Raw genomic sequence first — 20,061 nt, 5'->3', positions numbered from 1 at the left:
CCTATTTAAACATTTCAGGCATATATATTTCTTTAATCCCCACTGAAGTGTTGACTATCCTGTGTACACTTAACTTTTTGTTTTTTCCAGTATAGGAGTATTATTTCAGAAAAAAATTTAAGTCAAGGTATTATTAAACCTATTAAATATTTAACACTTGAACCAAGTCATCTAAGATATCAGCCAAAAACCATGATATTGAACATATTAGATATTGTCTCTCCCCTCCCAACCAAATGTTGAAGCTTAGGACCAGCCTTTTGCTTAATGTGCACAGTAACATTAACAACAAATGCATGCTGAGCCAGCCCCAGTGGTCTAGTGGTTAAGATTCGGCGCTCACTGCCACGGCCTGGGTTCATTTCTGGTCGTGGAACCACACCACTCGTCTGTCAGTTGTCACACTGTGGTGGCGGCTCACATAGAGAACTAAACTAACAACTAGGATACCCAACTATGCACTAAAGCTGTAAAAAAACAAAACAAAACAAGTGTATGTTTTGGGTTTTTTTAATTTTTTGTTGTTTTATAGGCTCATTGCTTTATGCAATGTCTGCCTATGTAGAAATCTTAGCACATGTAAATGTCATCTTTGCGTTTGTGTATTTGTATATGCCAGGCTAGCTATCTCTCCAGGCATGTCATATTATCTGTATAATACATCCCAAGTAGATGATTAATTGGGCCAAACTGAAATAGAAGTACAGTAAATATCTGATTGGTGCCTGGAGTTAGGAAGAATTATGAATAGAGCAGGTATTTGAGCAACAGTGTATTCTGTGAAATAATTTTCCATTTTTTTCAAAGTTTATTTCAAAATAATTTTCAAAAACTAATCCAACCTATTACAAATTGGGCTACAGAGTTTGCAGGCCTTCTTATATCCATCAGTGCCTCAGGCTCTTCTGCTTATTTCTACTTCTTCCTTATCCCATGTCGAAGGGAACATAGAGGAAGCAGGATAACATTAATGTGCTAAATGTCCTTCTCTAAGAAATAATTCACCCAAAAAGATTCTTTGAAAATTTTGTTTGTTTAAAGAGGAGGGAACTATAGGAGTGACTTCCAGGTGCCAGCTCTCTGTACAGGTGCCATCTCCTGTAATCCTCAAAACCGCTTTGAGCTAGTGGCGTCCTAATGGCGGTGAGAATCTGCGACTCACTGCTCAGTAAACTGAGGGGCTTTGCCTGATTCACCACTTGGAACAGTGTCTGGAAAGTACCAGATGCTCAAAAATATTAACTGGGTTAATTGATTAATCTGTTGAGGTTACACGTCTGATGAGGGACTAGGCCAGACTCAAACTTGGGCATGCTAATGATAATTGTGGTCACTGTTTGCTGGCGTCTTCCTGTGTGCCAGGCACAGAGCTACACGTGTTACATGGATTCCTGTTTACTCCTTACAACAGCCCTCCAGGGGCAGATACTTTAAATAGCCTCCTTTTACAGAGAAATCACTGGTATTGTGCTGGAACTAGGATTTGAACCTTGAGAGTATCACCCCAGGGACTGATTTTAGTCCCCAAATTGTACTGCTTCGGTCAGTTGCCTGCCATTTCATTATAGGAAATGTTACCAAGGGTTCTGGGGAAAAAAAGAGTTCTGTGGTCAAAAATTGGGGAAACATGGGGTTAAAAGAAATCAAACTTGGTTCCTACTTGAGGAATTCTCTGAGCTTTCCGGATGTTAAGGCAACTTATGAATCCTCGAGAGAGGACATGGAGTGCAACATTTTCTAAACGTACTTGGTCCCCTTAGTACTCCCAGGACATTATTAGCATCTCACTAAGCCAATATTCTGTGGAACACAGTTTATGAAGTGCTTGCCAAACTCAACAGATTGCCTCCTATATCGTCTCCCTCCTAAAGAGGAGAGTAAGAAAGAAGTCCTCAGAAGTACGCTCCGTTCCTGTTAGGTCTTGGAGTCATACATTGATTCTTTTCATAGTATTGTATGTCTGTGTTTTAAAGAAAATATTTAGCATTATTTTAACATTTCATGTCATTTTCTTAGAGTGAACCAAATGAGTTTTGTATGAGAGAAGGATAGGGGTCCACGGATGCCCATGTCAGTTGTGCAGTGTATGTTTTTCTACATCCCTGTTTCCCTGAGCTAATAAAGTGATAGAATCGTGGTGACAGTGTTTTACATCAGCCTCCAGCGAATGGAAAGGTTACCATGAGAGCTTAATATAGTCCTTCCGACATTGTACTTCCTCTGGGCGCAAAAAGTGACCAATTACACTGTACGTATAAAAATGTCTGGTCTTTGTTTTTATTCTTTTGTAAAATATTTCATATGCTGATTTTCAAAACATTTAGGGAGAGAAATTGTAATACTTGAAAGTTCAGGGAACAGGGCACTGCATTAAAACAGGGTTTGTGCAGAAAAAACATACTTTCTGTTTTTTGGCCAGGAGTTCTACTTTTGGGACGTTGATTCCATACCGCGCTGCATGATAGAGACCAAGATTTATAGTTGGTGATTTCCTGAATAACAACTCAGATAGCAAATGCCACAGCGAAACAACTTGCATATGCTCTGCAAGGTGCAAAGTAGCACCGTAAAACGGATCATTTGTCTCGGGATTTTTATGAGTTTCTTTTTTTTGTCTCTTGCAAGATAAAATGACATTGATTATTTTTCTTTTTGGCTTTGACCTATAATTGGAAAAATTTCACCCTTCTCTCTCCTTCACCCTGCTCTCAGCATCTGCTCCCTTCCCCTTCTTCTGCTGTTCTCTCTTTGATCAGACCGTGTACGTTTCCACATAGAGATACTCATGGAAACCACTTCACCTCCAAAAAAAGGTTGAAGAGAGACCACTTGAATGATAAAAAGGAAATTCCTTTTCCTTCCATTTAGTTTCTCCGTGCCTGATAAGTGATCCACATTTTCCCTGCAGAGAGGAGAAAGAATAAGCAATACTAGTAGGAATTAGTCCCTCCACCCTGGGAAGGAAGGAAGATGAAGTTCTCCAACAGCCTTGAGATGCTCGTTAAGAAGAGCTTCAACTTTGGCTCTGGGATGAGACAGTCACGTCTTGGTGTTGTGGTTTAGGAGGAGTAATCAGTGGAAGCGACAGGGAAGAAGCAGTAAATGCAAGGACAGCGTGAGGAGATACAGGCCAATTCTGGGTGATTTTCAACAAGGGTGCTAAGACATTTTAGTAGGAGAAAATGTAGGCTCTTCAACAAATGGTGCTAGGACAACTGGGAATCCACATGCAAAAGAATGAATTTGGATCCTTACCTCTCACCATATACAAAAAAATACCTCAATGTGGATCAAAGGCCTAAATGCAAGAGTTAAAACTGTAAAGCTCTTAGAACAAAACGTAGGTAAATATTTGTGACCTTCAGTTAGGCTGTGCTTTCTTAGACATCACACCAAAAGTCCAAGCAACAAAGGAATGGATAAATGGGACTTTGTCAAAATTTAAAATTTTTTGTTCTTCAAAAGACACCATCAAGCAAGTGAAAAGACAATACAAAGAATGGAGAAATATTTTCAAATCATACGTCTGAAAAGAAATTTGTATGCTAAACTCTTATAACTCAACTATAAAAAGACAACTCAACCAAAACATGGGCAATTGATTTGAATAGATATTACTCTAAAGAAGATATACAGATGGGCAATAAGCACATAAAAAGACGCTCAATATCATTAATCCTCAGAGAAATGAAAATCAAAACTGTAATGAGATGCCACTTTGCATCTACTAGGATGGCTATAATCAAAAAGACAGCTAAGTGTTGGCAAGGAGGTAGGGAGATTAGAATCCTCATACGCTACTGGTGGGAATGTAAAATGTTACAGCTGCTTTGGAAAACAGTCTGGAAATTGCTAAAAAGGTTCAACATAGAGTTACGTTATGATCCAGCAATTACACTCCTAGGTATATATCCAAGAGAAATGAGAACATATGTCCATGAAAAAACTTGTACTTGATGTTTATAGCAGCATTATTCATAATAACCAAAAAGTGGAAATAATGCAGATGTCTGTAAACTGATAAATGGATAAATAAAATGTGATATATCCATACAGTGGACTATTATTCAGCAATAAAAAGGATTGCAGTACTAGTACATCCTAGACCATGGATGAACCTTGAAAACGTTATGCTAAGTGAAAGAAGCTACTCACAAAAGGCCACATGTTGTATGAGTTCATTTATATGAAATATCCAGAATTGGCAGATCTATAGACAGAAAGTAGATTAGTGGGTTGGAGCTTTGGGAGTAAATGGGGAGTGACTATTAATGAGTATAGGGTTTCTTTTTGGAATTATGAAAATGTTCTAAAGTTGGTAATGGTGATGGTCTCACAACACAGTGAATATGCTAAAAGTCATTGCACTGTACATCTTAAATGGGTGAGTGTACGGTGTGTGGATTCTCTCTCAATAAAGCTGTTAAAATCATATTACATAACTGCAGTGTCATATTGAATTCCATTATAATTTTAGACTCATTGACTAAAACTCAGCTCAGAGTTTCAAGTGACCTGTTCCAGTACATCTAGCTAGTAATTGCAGGGCTAGACTTCCTGAACATTGGGCCAATTGTCTCTACATTGTGATTGTTATAGGAAGTTTGACCCCAATGGATCATAAAAACCACACTTCGGATTTTTATGGGTTTGGCTGGATACCACTAGCTTGTGTAACAGATAAGCCACGGGGGTTGAGGTTGGCAATAGAAGTTTAATTTTTTCTCATATGAGGTAGTGCGAGGCGAGGATGAGGGGGCCCTGGGGGTTCTTGACCACACGATTGGTCAGGGACACAGGCTGATGGGAATTTTTCCCCCTCCCCTTTCCAGGTTGCCATGGGCTCTAGTATCCAGCTAGCAAACAAGGGAGGCGAGAGTCGGGGCTCGGCCATGGAAGGCGTTCCTGAGGCAGGCCTAGGGGTGATGCACTCATTCCCTGTCTCATTCAGTGGTCACAACCCAGCCACTTGGCCCCCACAGGTACTGTGGGGCTAGGAAATGTAGACCCTGGCCAGCAGCCTCTCGTAGCTGTCTCCTAGCCCCTGGGATGAACCATTTGGTATCTGTGCTCCAAGTTCTCTTCCTTTACACTTTTGGAAAATAGATCAGAAGGATATTCAGCCCACATGATGACTGTGTGCTAGTTTAGAAGTTTGCATATTGTGGTTCCTGCTTCATTGTGAGGTATTTTATTACCTTTAGAGCACTGTTGATCTAGCTGGTTATTCTGTCAACAGAGTTTACCGCCTGTCCCAGAAGAATAGTCTTGCTATCAGTCAGTGTTTATTGATCATGTACTGGCTAATAATTGGTAAGTTTCCAAGTAGTATATTATTAGCAGACTCTTTGAGATCCTATCTAAGCTTGCAGGAGTTCTCGAGGAGGTGACTCCACTTGGCTAGGCTCTAGGCTTCCCATACCCAATGCCTGCTTGCAACAGCACCCACAAGAGGCAGCCCAGGCCACTTATCATTTACTGTGGTGAGGTAGGTGACTGACAGGTGACAGAGGGAGTTCTGAGAGAATAAATGTAACCCCGAGATATTGACGGTGAATGTGCTGTCCTCTGACCTTGTACTGGAAGAGTGACAACATGTGCATCTCCAAGCCATGGAACTCTTACTGCTGCTCTGAAAGTGGCCTGGAGTGTCTTGTTATCACTTTTATTTTACACCAGGCTGTAGGACTGCACTGAAGGATTCATTCTTCTGTTCGGTGAGTCATGAGAAGTTAAAAGTTGGAGTTAAAGGAGCAGAGGGTCCTGGCAGCTTTTTGATGGCTTTCAATTACTAGCTGTGTGGCCTTGGGCTTTTCTGAGCCTCAGATTATCATCTGCGAATGGTGAGCCTTATAGCACCTCTTCCTTATGGGTTGGTCTTGAGGATTAAATGATAATCCTCGTAAAGTATTAAATCAAGGTTCTGGCACAAAATAGTGCTTCGTAAATACTAGTTATCATTGATGATAACAGCATCTTCTTTTGACTTACAAGGTAGTGAAAACAAGATCTCTCCATTAATGCCTAATGTTGCAAAAATGCTACATTTATGAGTCTTTGGCAATGTCCTAAAAGATTTTATGATGTAACTGTGATGCTTGGAAAAAATTTTTTCTGAACGGTCAGAATCTTTCATCTAATAACAATTTGTTGAGTACCCACTATGTGCAAACACATGGCCAGGCAGAGAGGGATTATAAAGAGGAAGAGGTGGCCTTTGCCTTCAAGTAGTTCATGATGTCATAAGTATTAGCAATAGTTGCATTGTAAATAGGCCGTAGCTAACCTAACTTTTTGGTATCATTAGTGTTTTAAGCCAACTGCACATATATTCTAATATAGACAAAAATAAATGTGATTATCTTTGTTTTTTTTTAACAAGCCCAAGTCTAAAATATCATATTTCAGAGTTGTTTTCATTTTAGCTTCCTGCCACTTGGTCCCGATTGTCAACTTCTCTCCCCTCACTCCTACTACAAATTGTCAGTTTACCTGTCCCCTACCCATCACACATATACCCCAATTATGGGATTACTATAAAGCAATTATGTATTGTTGTGTGAAAAACAATTTCTTAAAATTTTTCAAGGTAATTACTTGAAAGCAGGTTTTTTAATGAGAAATAACCTGATGCTGTAATTTGCAGTTTGTTTAGATTAGAAACTCGATCTAGTGCAATGGCTTTCAACTTAGCCAGATTTTTACTAAAAAGGCAACATTATTGTTGATTTATTAAATTTCTTAAAAATTTTTCAAGTCCATGGTACTCTTACTTCAGTTTATTTGAAGCGAGGCTCATCTAAACCAAATATCCCTTATTGTGTATGATACGTGAAAGCCAAATTCATCATCTCCTTTTGCCGGGTCCTTGTTCTCCCGGTGTCACAGTCCCCCTAGGACATCGGAGCTGGGAAGGACCTTATTATCCCGTCCTTCTCGCTTCCTGTCCCTTTAGTAGAGGAGAAAACTGAGGCCCAGAGAGGTTAGGGGACGTGTTGGGTCGCACAGTGGGCATGGGGCTGAGTCCTGGTACAGAGAGCTCCCTTCACCCTGGGCCTCTCTCTCTGGTGGTGATACTTTCTTTCCTTGGACCCTTTTCCTAAGCTGTCACCAAGTCTTGTTACTGTTTCCTTGAAACGTCTCTTGGTTTCCTGCCTTCCCAGTTTTTCCTGTCTAATCCAGTGCCTCAGTTCCTTGAAGTGGGAAAGGCCTGACAGAGCACTTGGTCTTTGGGGCATCCATCATACAAGATTAATTTTCTCTAATTACCACCGTCAGCATGTCAGTCTTCTGCTGTGAAGCTGCCAAGAGCTCCCTGCTTCCTGTAGCAACAGACATCAACACTTCTCCTCTTGGGCTAGGTCCTCCTGCACCTGACTTCCTTGTATATGCTCACCTTCATTTCTTTTCTCCCCATGAACCCCAAAGGCCCAAAGTCTTTTCTAGGTTTTCTCCATGAGTCAGCCATGTTTCCTTTAGGCCTTGAGTCTGTCTTGCTCCCCTGGCCTTTCCAAGTACTCCATTTTTCTAGACCAAATCCAGGTCCCACCACCTTTTCAATGTTTTCCCTGTTACTCCAGTGATAACCCAGTGACCCCTCTTTATTCCCAAACTTTATCTTTATGCATTAATGCATAGCATTGGGCATAATGGCCTCTCTTATGTGGTCCTCTGGTTTTTCCTTGCCATTGCATTGCATTCTCAATTATATTTAATGCTCTTTGAAGGCAGGGCTTGTGTTTATATTTTTCTCATATACTCCGTGTTTTAGAGTGCCTAATAAGTGGTCAGTGAATACTCCTTGCTTATTAGGGGCTCTTTGAGCTTTTAAAAGATGTTGTCCAGAGATACAAGCAGTTCAGACATTTTATGGTATTCACTGCTTGGATCAGAACTGATTGTTAATGTTGCAGAACAGTGCTCTGCTGTCTGCCAAATGTTGGTAGGATCAGCCACTGTTGTGTTAATGATCCTCTGAGGGGACTGGCTATCTAGGTATGGTGCTCACACTAATAGTTTATGATTTGTTTGTGGATCAGTGGTAGGGAGGTGGGAGGCTCCCCCACTGGGAGCCTGCACACCTGCCTTTTGGATCTTGGTAATAGTTCCTTGAGAATGGGTAGGAACAACATTATCCTCCTACCTGTGGCAGGTTCTCAGCACACCCGTGTGAAATGTGAACTGGCCTGGCTCCCCTCCCACTGTGTGTCCTTGAGTTGGTAATGACCTTGGTGCTCTGCTTTGTGCAATACTGGCACAGTGTCCTAAGATTTAATCTGATCTTTTTCTGAAATAGTTTTTCAGAACCCAGTAAATACTGCACCTTCCCAAAAAGGTAAGCATGTTGTAATGAGTTCCTGGTATTGGAAAAAGGAATGTGTATTATTTAAAGAAGACTATATCTGCTTTCCAAATTTTGATGTCCCTTTCCCAAGCCTTCCTACCTTTCCTGGTAGTCATTTCTGGACTGAGGCAATGGCAGATTTTACAGCATGTTGGACTATGCTCTCCCTGAGGCATAACCCCTTCAAGAATCTCTTCCACTAAGAGCTTGTAAACTTAGAATTATTTTTTCTGTAATGTCAGCAGGACTAATTCCACTCATACAAAATGATTTGGCCTTTTTCCTCTTTGGCACAAAAGGGCGTTGGCAAAGTCTCAGATAAAGGTGAGGTTGACAAGCGCTGGCATGGTAGTGAGTTCAGCGCCTCTGGGCTTGTAGTCCCCCTTGTTCATCTTGTATTCTGAATCCTTGTCCCACCTAGAAAGTTCTCTCTTCCCGTCTATGACACCTGAAGATGTTTCAGGTCCTGCTCCCTTGGTTAACATCTCCATCTCACATAGGGAGATGCTGCAGCTCTTCATTTACAGAAAGTTACCCAACTGGAGTCACTTTAAGGTGTTTTTAATCCCTTTAGGTGGATGGAAGTCTGCTTAGTGGAAGAATTGCCACCAACCACTGAGCTGGAGGAAGGACTTCGGAATGGAGTTTACCTTGCCAAGTTAGCCAAGTTCTTTGCCCCGAAAATGGTATCAGAGAAGAAGATCTATGATGTGGAACAAACACGTTATAAGGTAACTGAGATCTAATTGGTTTTGGCTTCCAGCTAAAAGTGAAAGTTTAGTATTTCAGTTCAGTATTTCCTTTCCCTTCTTTTAGTGTTTCTACAGGGATTTGGGGGGTGAGGGGAGATGTCCTTGGTCTCTGAAGCCTGTTAATAATCACTCTGGAGGCAGCAGTTTTAAAAGCAAAGTGTTTCTGTTTCTGGGCTGAGGCTGAGAGACCTCTGTTTTGTGGGACGTCCCAGCCCCCATCATTCCTTTGTGGAGGTCATTTTTAGTAGCACCAGCAAATGTAAAGTGAGGACACTCCACCCCTGCTTTATACACCACCAGCGCAATTTATTACGCCCCTTGTTCCATCGAGGAATAAAGGGCCCCCCAGGACTTGAACTTGTGGCCCTAAAGAGTTAGGGCCAATGTGATAAAAAGAGGACCGATGTTGAATAGGCAGGAATTCTTTTCCACTTGGTGTTTAAAACAAAATAAGAGTAACCTTTTTGTATGCAACTAGTTTTAAGAATTATTTCATGGCTAATTTAGGAAGGCTTATAGGGGAGAAAACAAGACCAAAATAAACACCAATCTTGTATTAATAAAAGAAAATTCTGATATTTTAGAGACGCATGTCTAAGTATTTACAGATAAAATGATATATCTAGGATTTGCTTCAAAATAATTGGGAGGAAGCCGGATAGATAATTCAAGACTGGCCGTAGTTCATAATTGCTGAGGTCAGATGATGGGTGCCTAGGAGTTCATTATACTATTCTGTCTGCTTTTCTATGTTTGAAATTTTCCATTAAAAAGTGAAGGAGGAAAAAGTAAATGCTGGCCTAAAAGACCCTTTCATTACATGTGTCTTCAAAAGGGAATTTTATAATGTGTGGTGTTCCCTCCTGGAGTATGTGATCTCTTGTTCACTCTGGGTCAGGGTTTTTAAAGCTTCTTTGAAGCTTAATTCTTTATTTTCTTAATATATTTGGTTCTTTATATCAGTATTTTTTATCTGCAGATTTTCAAGTATGCTTAAAAGTTATTTTCTTACCATTGCAAGGACGACATTAAGTATAGTTGAAAATGGAATGATTTCCCAATTATTGCATGATTCATACTACCCTTCAGTTGTCATTGAGACAAAATTTATTTTTAAAATATGTGTATTGAATTTAGAGCAAATGTTTGAGTAATTTAGGCTAACCGTAGACAAAATGAATTGACAAATCTTTTTTGACAAGTCTGTTTTTGTGGTCTAGTCTAAAAGGTAACAGAGCAAAAGTTTCTGCCTTGAGTAGTGTTATGTACAAAAGTGTTTGCATTTGTTAAAGTAAGTTTGAGTTTATTAAGTCTTGTGTTTTACACTAGAGTTTTTAGCTCATTATCGCCTTTCACAAGACTTGAATGAAGCAATGACTTAGGCAGCCAAAATGAAAGTTGTTTTTTGTAATTTTGAGAAATATTTTTAAAAGTTCAGAAAAAAAATTATTTGTATCCCCACATGACAAAATAAATTAACATTTGTCCACGTTTAAGAGCACAATTTTTCTTTTCTTCATTGCTTGCATAATGGTTATTACCAAGATCTGGGCCAATTAGTATCAACAGCCACATAGATTTGACGACACAGTTAGAGTGTAGCCGGGCTGGGTTCCCGCCACACTGGAAATGGATTGTGGGTATTCATTTTGCTCTTGTGGATGGTGAGAATCAGGCCAGAAAGACAGACCTTCAGTGGAGGCGAGCCTCAGAGCAGAGGGTGGGCTAATTCTTTCCTCTTCTCTGTGCATTATACACCTTGACTAGGAGTCTCTTTCCAGTTCAACTCTGGACCCCCTCGTGGCGAGGTACTGTTAAACAGGTACTGTTTCCTCCTGGCGTGGGAGGTCCCACTATTTGAATAAATAGCAACTTCTCTTCGGGATGGGCACAGGGGAATTATTTCCAGTCTCTTGTTACAAAATAAAATACCTGTGGAGCTTAGGCAGGTGATGACATGGTGAGAGAGGGACGTGTTCTGTTTTGCCATCCCCCACCCCATAAGGCCCCGGGAAGACTGGGGTGCACAGAGGAAGGGAAGCTAGGAGAGGGGCGGAAAGAAGGGAAGTGGCAGAAGGAGAGGGGTTGATGCCAGCTGTGATGTGGGAGAGAACCAGGGAGAAATGGAAACTACTCCTCTGTTAATTCACTGGAGAAAAGAGGCTTTTCTTTTTTTCCTTTTAATAAATCCCTGAACGTGCCTAATGTACTTGAATGGGAATTTTTAGTGATTTGCCATGTAATCATAAAATTTTATTTTAAGGCCATTTCATTTCTTTTACAAAAATGAGAGAAGACAAATATTAGTGAACAGGAGACTTAACTTCCTGTTGTTGTGTTCCTCGGGACTAAAGCCTGTCACGTGGTCCTTCCCAAGGAGCACTAAATCACGGGACTGTGGCAAAGACGTTGAAACACAAGGGAACACTTGATAACCTGAGCCAGCCCCTTAATGTGCCATCTGGAAACCATGAGTTCAGTGAGCTTGGGCTCTCGCTGCAGGGTCTGCCTAGACTGCAGCCATAAAATATAACCCGCCTGTGAGGCAGTGTTTCCCCAAGGTGAAAGCTCTGTCCCAAATCTCTGCAGGTCCAAGTTTGGGCACTGACGGCTTTGGGTAGGCAGGAGGGGACTTTCCTGCTGCCCCTTCCCTTTGTCTGCCAGCTTATGTACAACCCTGGCTCCTCGTTAATTTAGGGTTAGAGAGATGTCCTAGGTATTAGAGTTAAACCTTGCAATGATGAGTATTCTTTCCCTGGCCACCTCCACCTCCCACTCCAGGTCTGAGTTACGAGACCATGCCACGTGGGCTGTGGCACCTGACACTGCCCCTCTTGGACACGCCATGGTGTACTGTAATGATTGTTTTGTCATAAAGGCAAGAACCGTGTTTCGTCTCTGCCATGTCCTCGGTGAATGGTGCAGGGTCTGGCCCATAGTAGGTGCTAGGGAAGAGCTGCTGGGTGAAGGAATGAAGCCAAAAAACTCGGTTTCTTTCCTTGTCTTTGGTGCTTTTATCGTCCTTAATCAAGGTGCTTTGAGTCTGACACTCTTTCTCTAGGTGTGATGCTCAGACCTCCTGCAGGACCACCAGATGGTGTGTGTAAAAATGTGGATGTTTAGGCCCCATCCCAGACTACTGAGTCAGGCAGGATCTCTTGGCTGGGGACCCAGGGAGCTGCACCCTTAATAGTCATCCCAGCTGATTGTTTTCTTATCTACTACAAAGGTTTGAGAACCACTGCTCTAATAGGCAGGTAAATAGTAATAGAATAAATTTTAATAAAGTTATAGGGAAAGAAGATAAAGTGATACCATGATAGAAATACATATGGGATGAACTCATTCATCCATACAGTACTTATCAACGCCACCATGGGGCAGGCGCTGTTCTGGGCGCTCAGGGTGGAATGATGAGCAAGGCAGACGTGATTTCATGGCGCCTACAGTTAGAGAGACACACCATGAGCAAATAAGTCTGTTAAGAAGTTAAAGCCAATGTTATGGACTGGTAGCAATGGGCTTCTCTGAGGAGATGTTTACTCTGAGGCCGGAAGAATGAGGAGAAAGTCATTCATGTGCAGAGTTAAGGGTAGGGAGTGGGGAGAACAGTCCAGAGAGAAGAGGCCCATTTGTGAGAGAAGCGAGGAAGAAAAGAGCTTGGCCAAATCGAGTGGCTGAAAGGCTGCAATGAGGGACAGTGGTGAGAAGTGAGACCAGGAGGGAAGCAGGGGCAGATCATGCAGTCACACATGGAGGCTCTGATTCCATCCTAAGTACAGGGGCAGCCGCTGCCGTGATAACAGGCATCATGGTACAGTTCGCTGCGATGTGGAGAGTAAATTGGAGGGAGGGTGACGGTGGAGGCAGAGTGCAGTGAGGGGATTACTCAGTCCTGGTGATGTGGTCTGCACGGACAAGAAGGGAATGGATTCAAGGGAAAACAAAGGGTGAATCCTGGAAGGGGGTTGGAAAGGGGCGAAGGGCAGTGAAGAGAAGACGGCTGGGTGAACACTGGGGGACAAACAAGGAGAAAGCACTCAGTTGTCAAGGGGGTGGGGGTGGTGAGGTCAGGAAGGCTTCCCTGGTGGAGGCATGACAGATGAGTGTTCCTCAGCTGACTAGGCTGGGCAAGAGAAAGAGGAGGAGAGGGAAGGAGGGACGTTCCTTTGAGAGGCCTCAGCCTGACAAGGCTCAGAGACACAAACAGTACCGTTGTGTCCAGTGCGTTGATAGCTGTAGGCGTAGGATAAATGCCTGCTGAGCGTTTAGCTGAGCCGTGGATAGGGAAAGCGGACAGGTGATGCTAGTGGCGTGAGCTGCAGAGTCAAAACGCTTCCGAGTCTGGCCCCACCACTGACTGCCCCTGTGAGCTTCAGTTTCCTCACATGTAAAGTGGGAATAACAATAGTGTCAACCTTTGTAGAGATGTTGGAGGAACAAATGTGATCATCCACGCAAGGCACGCGGCCCAGCGCCTGACGGGCATGCGCACTGTACCTGTCAGCGGTGGTGGTCGTGCTGTGGCTCTGTGGGCAGGACGTTGACCAGGATATTTGCACTTGGGGTCAGGAGCTCCCACAAGCTAGTCTTGACCCTGAGCTCAACTCGAGCTTCTTAAATACTTGGGCCTCTCAGTTTCCTCATCTATAAAATGAGCAAATTAGAATAATTATTGGTTTTAAGCTACCTCAGCTCTAACATATCTTGATTCTAATGTGTAAGAAGTTACTATCCAAAGAAAACTTATATAATTCCTCATCTATTCAACGTGAACTAGAATAATCTTGTTTGCTGGTGTTTAATAGCTCAGCAGTAGAAAATCAGCATATACTTTCTAGTCCGGGACCTGAGAGAAGTTAGGGAGAGGGACATAACACCCCTCGGCTAAGTCTGACTATAGACACACCGCCCGCGCTAATATTAATATGTAGGACTGGTGAAAAAAATAAACAAGCTAAAAGTGGTTATAATGGACTAAGCTTATTTTTAGCCTACTTAGAAGACCATTTTTGTTGTAATTGAAGTAAATCTAGTAGATTGAAGGTGTTCGCTCACTGAAGCTTACTTCTTATATATGCGGACATGAACCACAAGGTTCTGAAGTCAGCACTCCTCAGCTGTTTAAAATGGATGAAGGATTTGAAATCTGTCATTTCATTGACAGTAGAAATATGACCAAGATAACCACCCTTCCCTTCAGTGCCTCTTACATAAAGCGCTAAACCTTTCTCTGACCTTAAAAGTGAATAAAAGATTCAAGCCCAGTCCTATAGCGTAGTAATTACAGTAGCTAAAATTTATTGCCTTCTTAGATGCACTTTGCAACTAAATGCTCTATGTGTGTTGTCATTTAATCTCTGCAACTCAGAGAAGCATACCATTCCCTTTTTATGGCTGAGGAACCAAGGTTCAAAGGGATTTGTAACTTTCCTGAGGTTACCTAGCTAACAAGACCATTAAATGGATGGCGTGTCTTCGTTACATGGTTTGGATTATTGAAGCCCACCAGCCAAAGATCCCCAGAAACTCATCTGGGGTCAAACAAACAAAGTTAGGTTTATTTAACTCATTGCGGCAAGAAAGAAATGCATATTCATGGAGCTGTAAGGAGGAGCAAGTAGGAGCTTCGTGTAGATTTGGGCTTGTACTGGGTGATTCTAATAAGGATTTAGGGAAGCAAGGATCGGATGTCTTTGGGGTGTTATCAGGGAGGGGGATCAATTTGATGTCTTGGTAATTTTTATCTAGAAGATGAGAAGATTGAATAGGGACTAGATTGGCGTTAGTCAAGAAAAAAGTTGCCCTTCTTAGAAGAGAGGATAGTTTAGTTATTTTGTGGTGCTGAGGGTCCTCTTCTGTCTCTTGACATGATTTGTGGATTGTTTCTGTCTTGTCCCTCCATGGTCACAGAGTGGCTGTGTCTGAGAATTGTTTGTATTCTGCAAAAGTTGTTTATGCTGAGTTACCCTCAGACCCTATTGCCTGGCTGTTAACTGTCTGGGCTCTCTCTCTTTATTCCTTTCCCTCTTTCCTTCCTTTCTACTCTCCTCGCCCTCTCTCTAGTTATTTCATAGTAACTAGCTGATTTCTCTCCTCTGAAGAATAATCCCGCCATCATTAGGTCCTGTGTTCTTTCCTGGGTGGTGTTAGCACAGGGAAGATCTTCAGATCCAAAGAGACAAGTCTGGAATCCCAGCTCAGCCACTTAACAGCTGTTTGGCTTTAGGCAAATCACTTCCTCCTTTCGGCCTAAGTTTCCTCATCTCTTAAAAATGGGAATGATAACTACCTTGCAGAAGAATTAGAGATAATTTATGCAAAGTGCTTGACACACACAGTCCAATCTCAATAAATAGTGGCCACTATTGAAAAGTATAAATATTTGTCAAATGTTACTTTGCTTACACTTTATAATTTCTAACAGCAACAAAAATACTTTTGTTAAATAAACTATTAGATTGTAGAAAGTCACAGAAGATGGGAAGAGCCAGACTTTCTGAATGTGATTATCTGCCGTTGGATGTTAGTTATAGATAAAATTTGCTGTAGTTGCTTTTTTGTACATTTATTAAAAAAAAAAAGATGGGCCAGCCTGTGGCGTAGCAGTTGGGTGTGCGTACTCCGCCTCTGGCGGCCCAGGTTCAGATCCCGGGCGTGCACCGACACACCACTTGTCAGGCCATGCTGTGGCGGCGTCCCATATAAAGTGGAGGAAGATGGGCACGGATGTTAGCTCAGAGCTGTCCTTCCTCAGACACACACAAACACACTAAATAAATAAATAAATTTAAAAATAAAAAAAAAATAACATTATACTACTCATCTAACTAAAAATACAAGGTAGTTTTAAAACTCTTCTTAAAGGTTCATTACCTGATAAAACTTCATGAGATACAGGCGAGGATACTATACTTATAGACTGTGTAGAAAAAATGGTTGGCTGATAGGACTATAAAGAAGAACAGAAGACATAGACTTTTTATTACATGGGTAGAAAAAGGTCTTGTAAAACATTTACACTGAAGGTTTACTTCTTGTGTACAAGGCCAAGATTAGGATTAAATTATAGGAGGAATAGATACTAAAATTAGCTCTGAATTGTGGGGTGGTTTTTGTTTTCATTTTTGTATTTTTCTACATTTTCCAGGTTTTCTACAGAAATCGTATTACATTCATGATCAGAAAAAGCAGTTTGGCAGAACCATAAACCACACAAAAAAAGGCATTTAGTCTTCTAAAAGTCCTGTTTTTCTTGAAGTTACTACACTTCTCAGCCATGGACATGATAAAACCGTGTGTGTGTGCACGCATGCATGCATGTCCATTCATGTGTACGTGTGTTTCATAAGACATCCTAAGGCATGTGCTAGACGTTACATAGTCTTTGAGATTTTGGTTCAGAATTACCTCAAATGTGTGAATTCTTGAAACTGGAATGGTCCATCACAAATGGTTGGAGTGTAGCTAAGACAGTCTAGTCTCCTTTATTGTCTCTGGTTCTTTTATATGAGTATTAATAACTCTATTACAGGAGAAATACAATTGAAAAACATCCTGCTAACGAAAAATGTCATTACAAATGGCTCACTTTTTGTGTGATCTCTTCTTTCCTTCCCCGCTCCTGTCCTCTCATTAGAAGTCTGGCCTTCATTTTCGACACACAGATAATACCGTCCAGTGGTTAAGAGCGATGGAGTCTATTGGTCTACCCAAGGTAAGCCTGAACTGGGAAGCCAAAAGGGGTAGTGCAAACACCTCATTATGAAAAATGATTTGACAGACTGGGGTACGTTAATGCAACAGATGGCCTCATTGTCTTAGGAATGAGAAATGCAAGGACTAGACAGAAAGGCCTATGGCAAGAATTTAGAATGAAGTATGTGTACAAGTTGAGAGCAGCCAGGTAAAAGTGTGTATAAATTAAATAAGATCAAAACAAGCTTTAGCTGATAGATGGTTGATTTAAAATAGCCACCTCCTGGGGCTGGCCCGGTGGTGCAAGCGGTTAAGTGCGCGCGCGCTCTGCTGCGGCGGCCTGGGGTTCGCCGGTTCGGATCCCAGGCGTGCACCGACGCACTGTTTGTCGAGCCATGCTGTGGCGGCGTCCCATATAAAGTAGAGGAAGATGGGCATGGATGTTAGCTCAGGGCCAGTCTTCCTCAGCAAAAAAGAGGAGGATTGGCATCAGGTGTTAGCTCAGGGCTGATCTTCCTCATAAAGAAAATAGCCACCTCCCTTTTTTGTGTTGCTATTTATACTTAAGATTCTAAGTCTCATTGTATTACTGTAAATTATAATTATGAATTTATTTTTATAAATTATTGTTATAAATCATAGCATCACTTTAAATTTTAAAGGCTAGGGGGTTATAGCTCTCACTCCTGAAATAGATGTCCCAAATAAAACTCAGCAAATATTCAGAGCTTGTTAAATTCAGAGAGCAGACACCCTTAAGCCTGTGAGAGAAATAAAGTAGAGGAAATGAGGAAATAATTACATTTGATAGAAATTGTGGAGCTATTTCTTAAACTTCTTATTTTGAAATAATTATAGAATCACAGGAAGTTGCAGAAGTAGTACAGCTATGTGTGCTCTTCATCAGCTCCCCCCAGGGGTGACGTCTCCTACCTGTAGTACAATAATAAACTGACATTGGTGATTGATGTGAACTAGGCCACAGAGCTTACTCAGTTGTCACCATTGTTACATGCAGTCGCCTGTGTGCACTCACTTGCGTCTGTTCAGTTTTATCCCGTGAAGAGATTTGCGTGACCACCACCACAATCAAGATAAAGATACTGCAGAGGAGAGGGCCTTTTTGTTGTGTCCCTTCCCCAGCCGTGTCCCCTGGCAACCACTAATCTGTACTCCATCTCTATAGTTTTGTCATTTTGAGAACGTTACGGAAGTGGCATCAGACAGTAGGTCATCTTTTGAGATAGACTTTTTTCAGTAAGTGTAATGCCCTCAAGATCCACAAGTTTTTGTATGTATCAAGAGTTCGCTCCTTTGTATTGCTTATTACATACAGCTACTTTCAAGAAATGATTGAGGAGTGGTCCAGCATGAAGGCAAGGGGATAGGCTACTCACTTAAGACCTGTGTTGTTCTTATTGTTGTTAATCCAGATTTGCAATTAAAAGCACCCACCACAACAAAAATAAAAGATTCCTTAATGTAAACTATGAATGCCTATTTTTAATATATTTGTGCTCGTGTCTGTTTTAGCTCAACTTATTTTATCTCAAAATGGTCAATACTGATTTAATTTATTCTGCCATTTTTAATCAAACGACATTCCTTTCTCCGAAAATGCCCAGAACATTAAATGCTCTTCTCTTCTGGGCACTAGTTATAGTCTAGAATTCATGTTTCTAGATTATGATTTAGCAAGTAGTAACTGGGGGCTGGGTGGTAAACAGTTTAATAAAGAAAGGAATTCAAATTGGGTTTTTCTGTAGGAGGCAACATACTTTTTAGACTAGGATAATTTCATTATATTTGATAAATTTGATTTAAACCTTTTCAAATTGTACATATGTTGGACCAGGTTTCACTTGATTTCAAGCCCAGATAAGTGATCCATATAGCAGATTCTATTTTCACAGTGATTTTTATTATGAAGTCATTGATACGTTACATTGCAGGGATGAGAGACCAACATGTACTGAATTGGCTGATGTACTTGACTGCTATTAATGCCTTCCACTATCAATATTAAGTGCCTACTGTGCTTAGCATCATGTGAGGTGCTGGGGATAGAGTGCTGAATAAAACATCTGGTGAACCATAAATTGATCCTATCTTCCTGCTAACAGTAGACACATTCATAGTGTTTTTACAAAAGAAATGTGAATATACAAGGTTCTTGTTTAAAGGAAAGGGAGGGAGCAGTTATAGTTGTCCTCTGCTTACACAGTAGAACTTTAAACCTGGTCACATTCTTCTGAATTGGGAATCCTCTTCTCATTGACACTTTAACAGCGAACATACAAAAGGAAAGTTGGCAACACCTTTGAAATTTTCTAGGCTACAGACATTTCTTTAAGTGCAGAGCGACTATCCGTTTTGTAGCTCAAGAAACTTTGCTTCTTTCTTTTCTCAACTTTTTTCAGTGTCCAATAGAAAATTGCACTTGAGTATCAAGTACTACCATATGGGACACGATTTAATTTTAGTTTTTATGTCAAATTTTATAAAATATTTACTGAAAGCAAGTAATGCCAATACGCTTATCTTAGTCTTAGAAGCTTCAAGTCTGATTACTCATTTTTTGGTGCTTAGGAAAAAATAAGTTTGGTGCCCTGTTCTGGAATCTGTTCCTTATTAGGCTTTTAGTTTTAAACTTAAGAATCGTGTAAGTGTGTATTAAAAAGCTTAATGTTCAGACTTTTCAATCTAGTAACTCCATATTTAGTTGTTTATCCAAAAGAAACAATCAGGTGCTCGGAAAATACAAGGATATTCATTGCAGTGACTTATAATAGGGAAAAATTGAGAGCAAAAAAATGTCCAATCATGAGGAACTACTTAAATGATTCAAAAATATGAAAGAATCATATATATCCATTAGAAATAATGTTCTTGTAGAATAATGAAGGGGGTAGAAAGTAGTCATGTTCTATTAAATGTTTTAACTAGGTTTACAATATGTACAATTTTGTCTTCACATACACACATACATAAACATAAATCAGAGACATATACAAAAAAACGACTGGAAGAAAATATACCAAAATGCTAGTGGTGACAGTCTGGGAGGTGAGATTATAGGTATTTTTCCTTCATATTTGATATACGTTCCTGATTTTATTTGTGAAAATGTATTACTTTAAGCAGAAAAAAATATCAGTGTGTATGGTAGGTGTGTGCATACATGTTTACAGAACGGTGTAGCCAGGTTTTTGACGGTGTAATGCTGTAAGAAGGACACACTTCTCGGGCCAGGGGACCTCTGGGCAG

General features: G+C 40.9%; 1 protein-coding gene across 1 annotated transcript in view; it reads left to right on the top strand.

Moving 5' to 3' along the window:
- The window catches only part of IQGAP2 (IQ motif containing GTPase activating protein 2), a 259,957-nt gene that overhangs the window by 125,408 nt on the left and 114,488 nt on the right, over positions 1-20,061 (top strand). Inside the window, exons 3-4 of the mRNA XM_087430147.1 lie at positions 8,919-9,075; positions 16,736-16,813. Of these exons, the coding sequence (XP_087286273.1) occupies positions 8,919-9,075; positions 16,736-16,813 (235 nt within the window). The remainder of the gene's footprint in view (positions 1-8,918; positions 9,076-16,735; positions 16,814-20,061) is intronic.

This window comes from Ceratotherium simum, chromosome 4 (assembly GCF_057802395.1).
Source record: "Ceratotherium simum simum isolate JZ-2026a chromosome 4, ASM5780239v1, whole genome shotgun sequence".
NCBI lineage: Eukaryota > Metazoa > Chordata > Mammalia > Perissodactyla > Rhinocerotidae > Ceratotherium > Ceratotherium simum.
The sequence above is the reverse complement of the archived record's forward strand: the minus strand, read 5'-3'. Positions and strand labels throughout refer to the sequence as shown.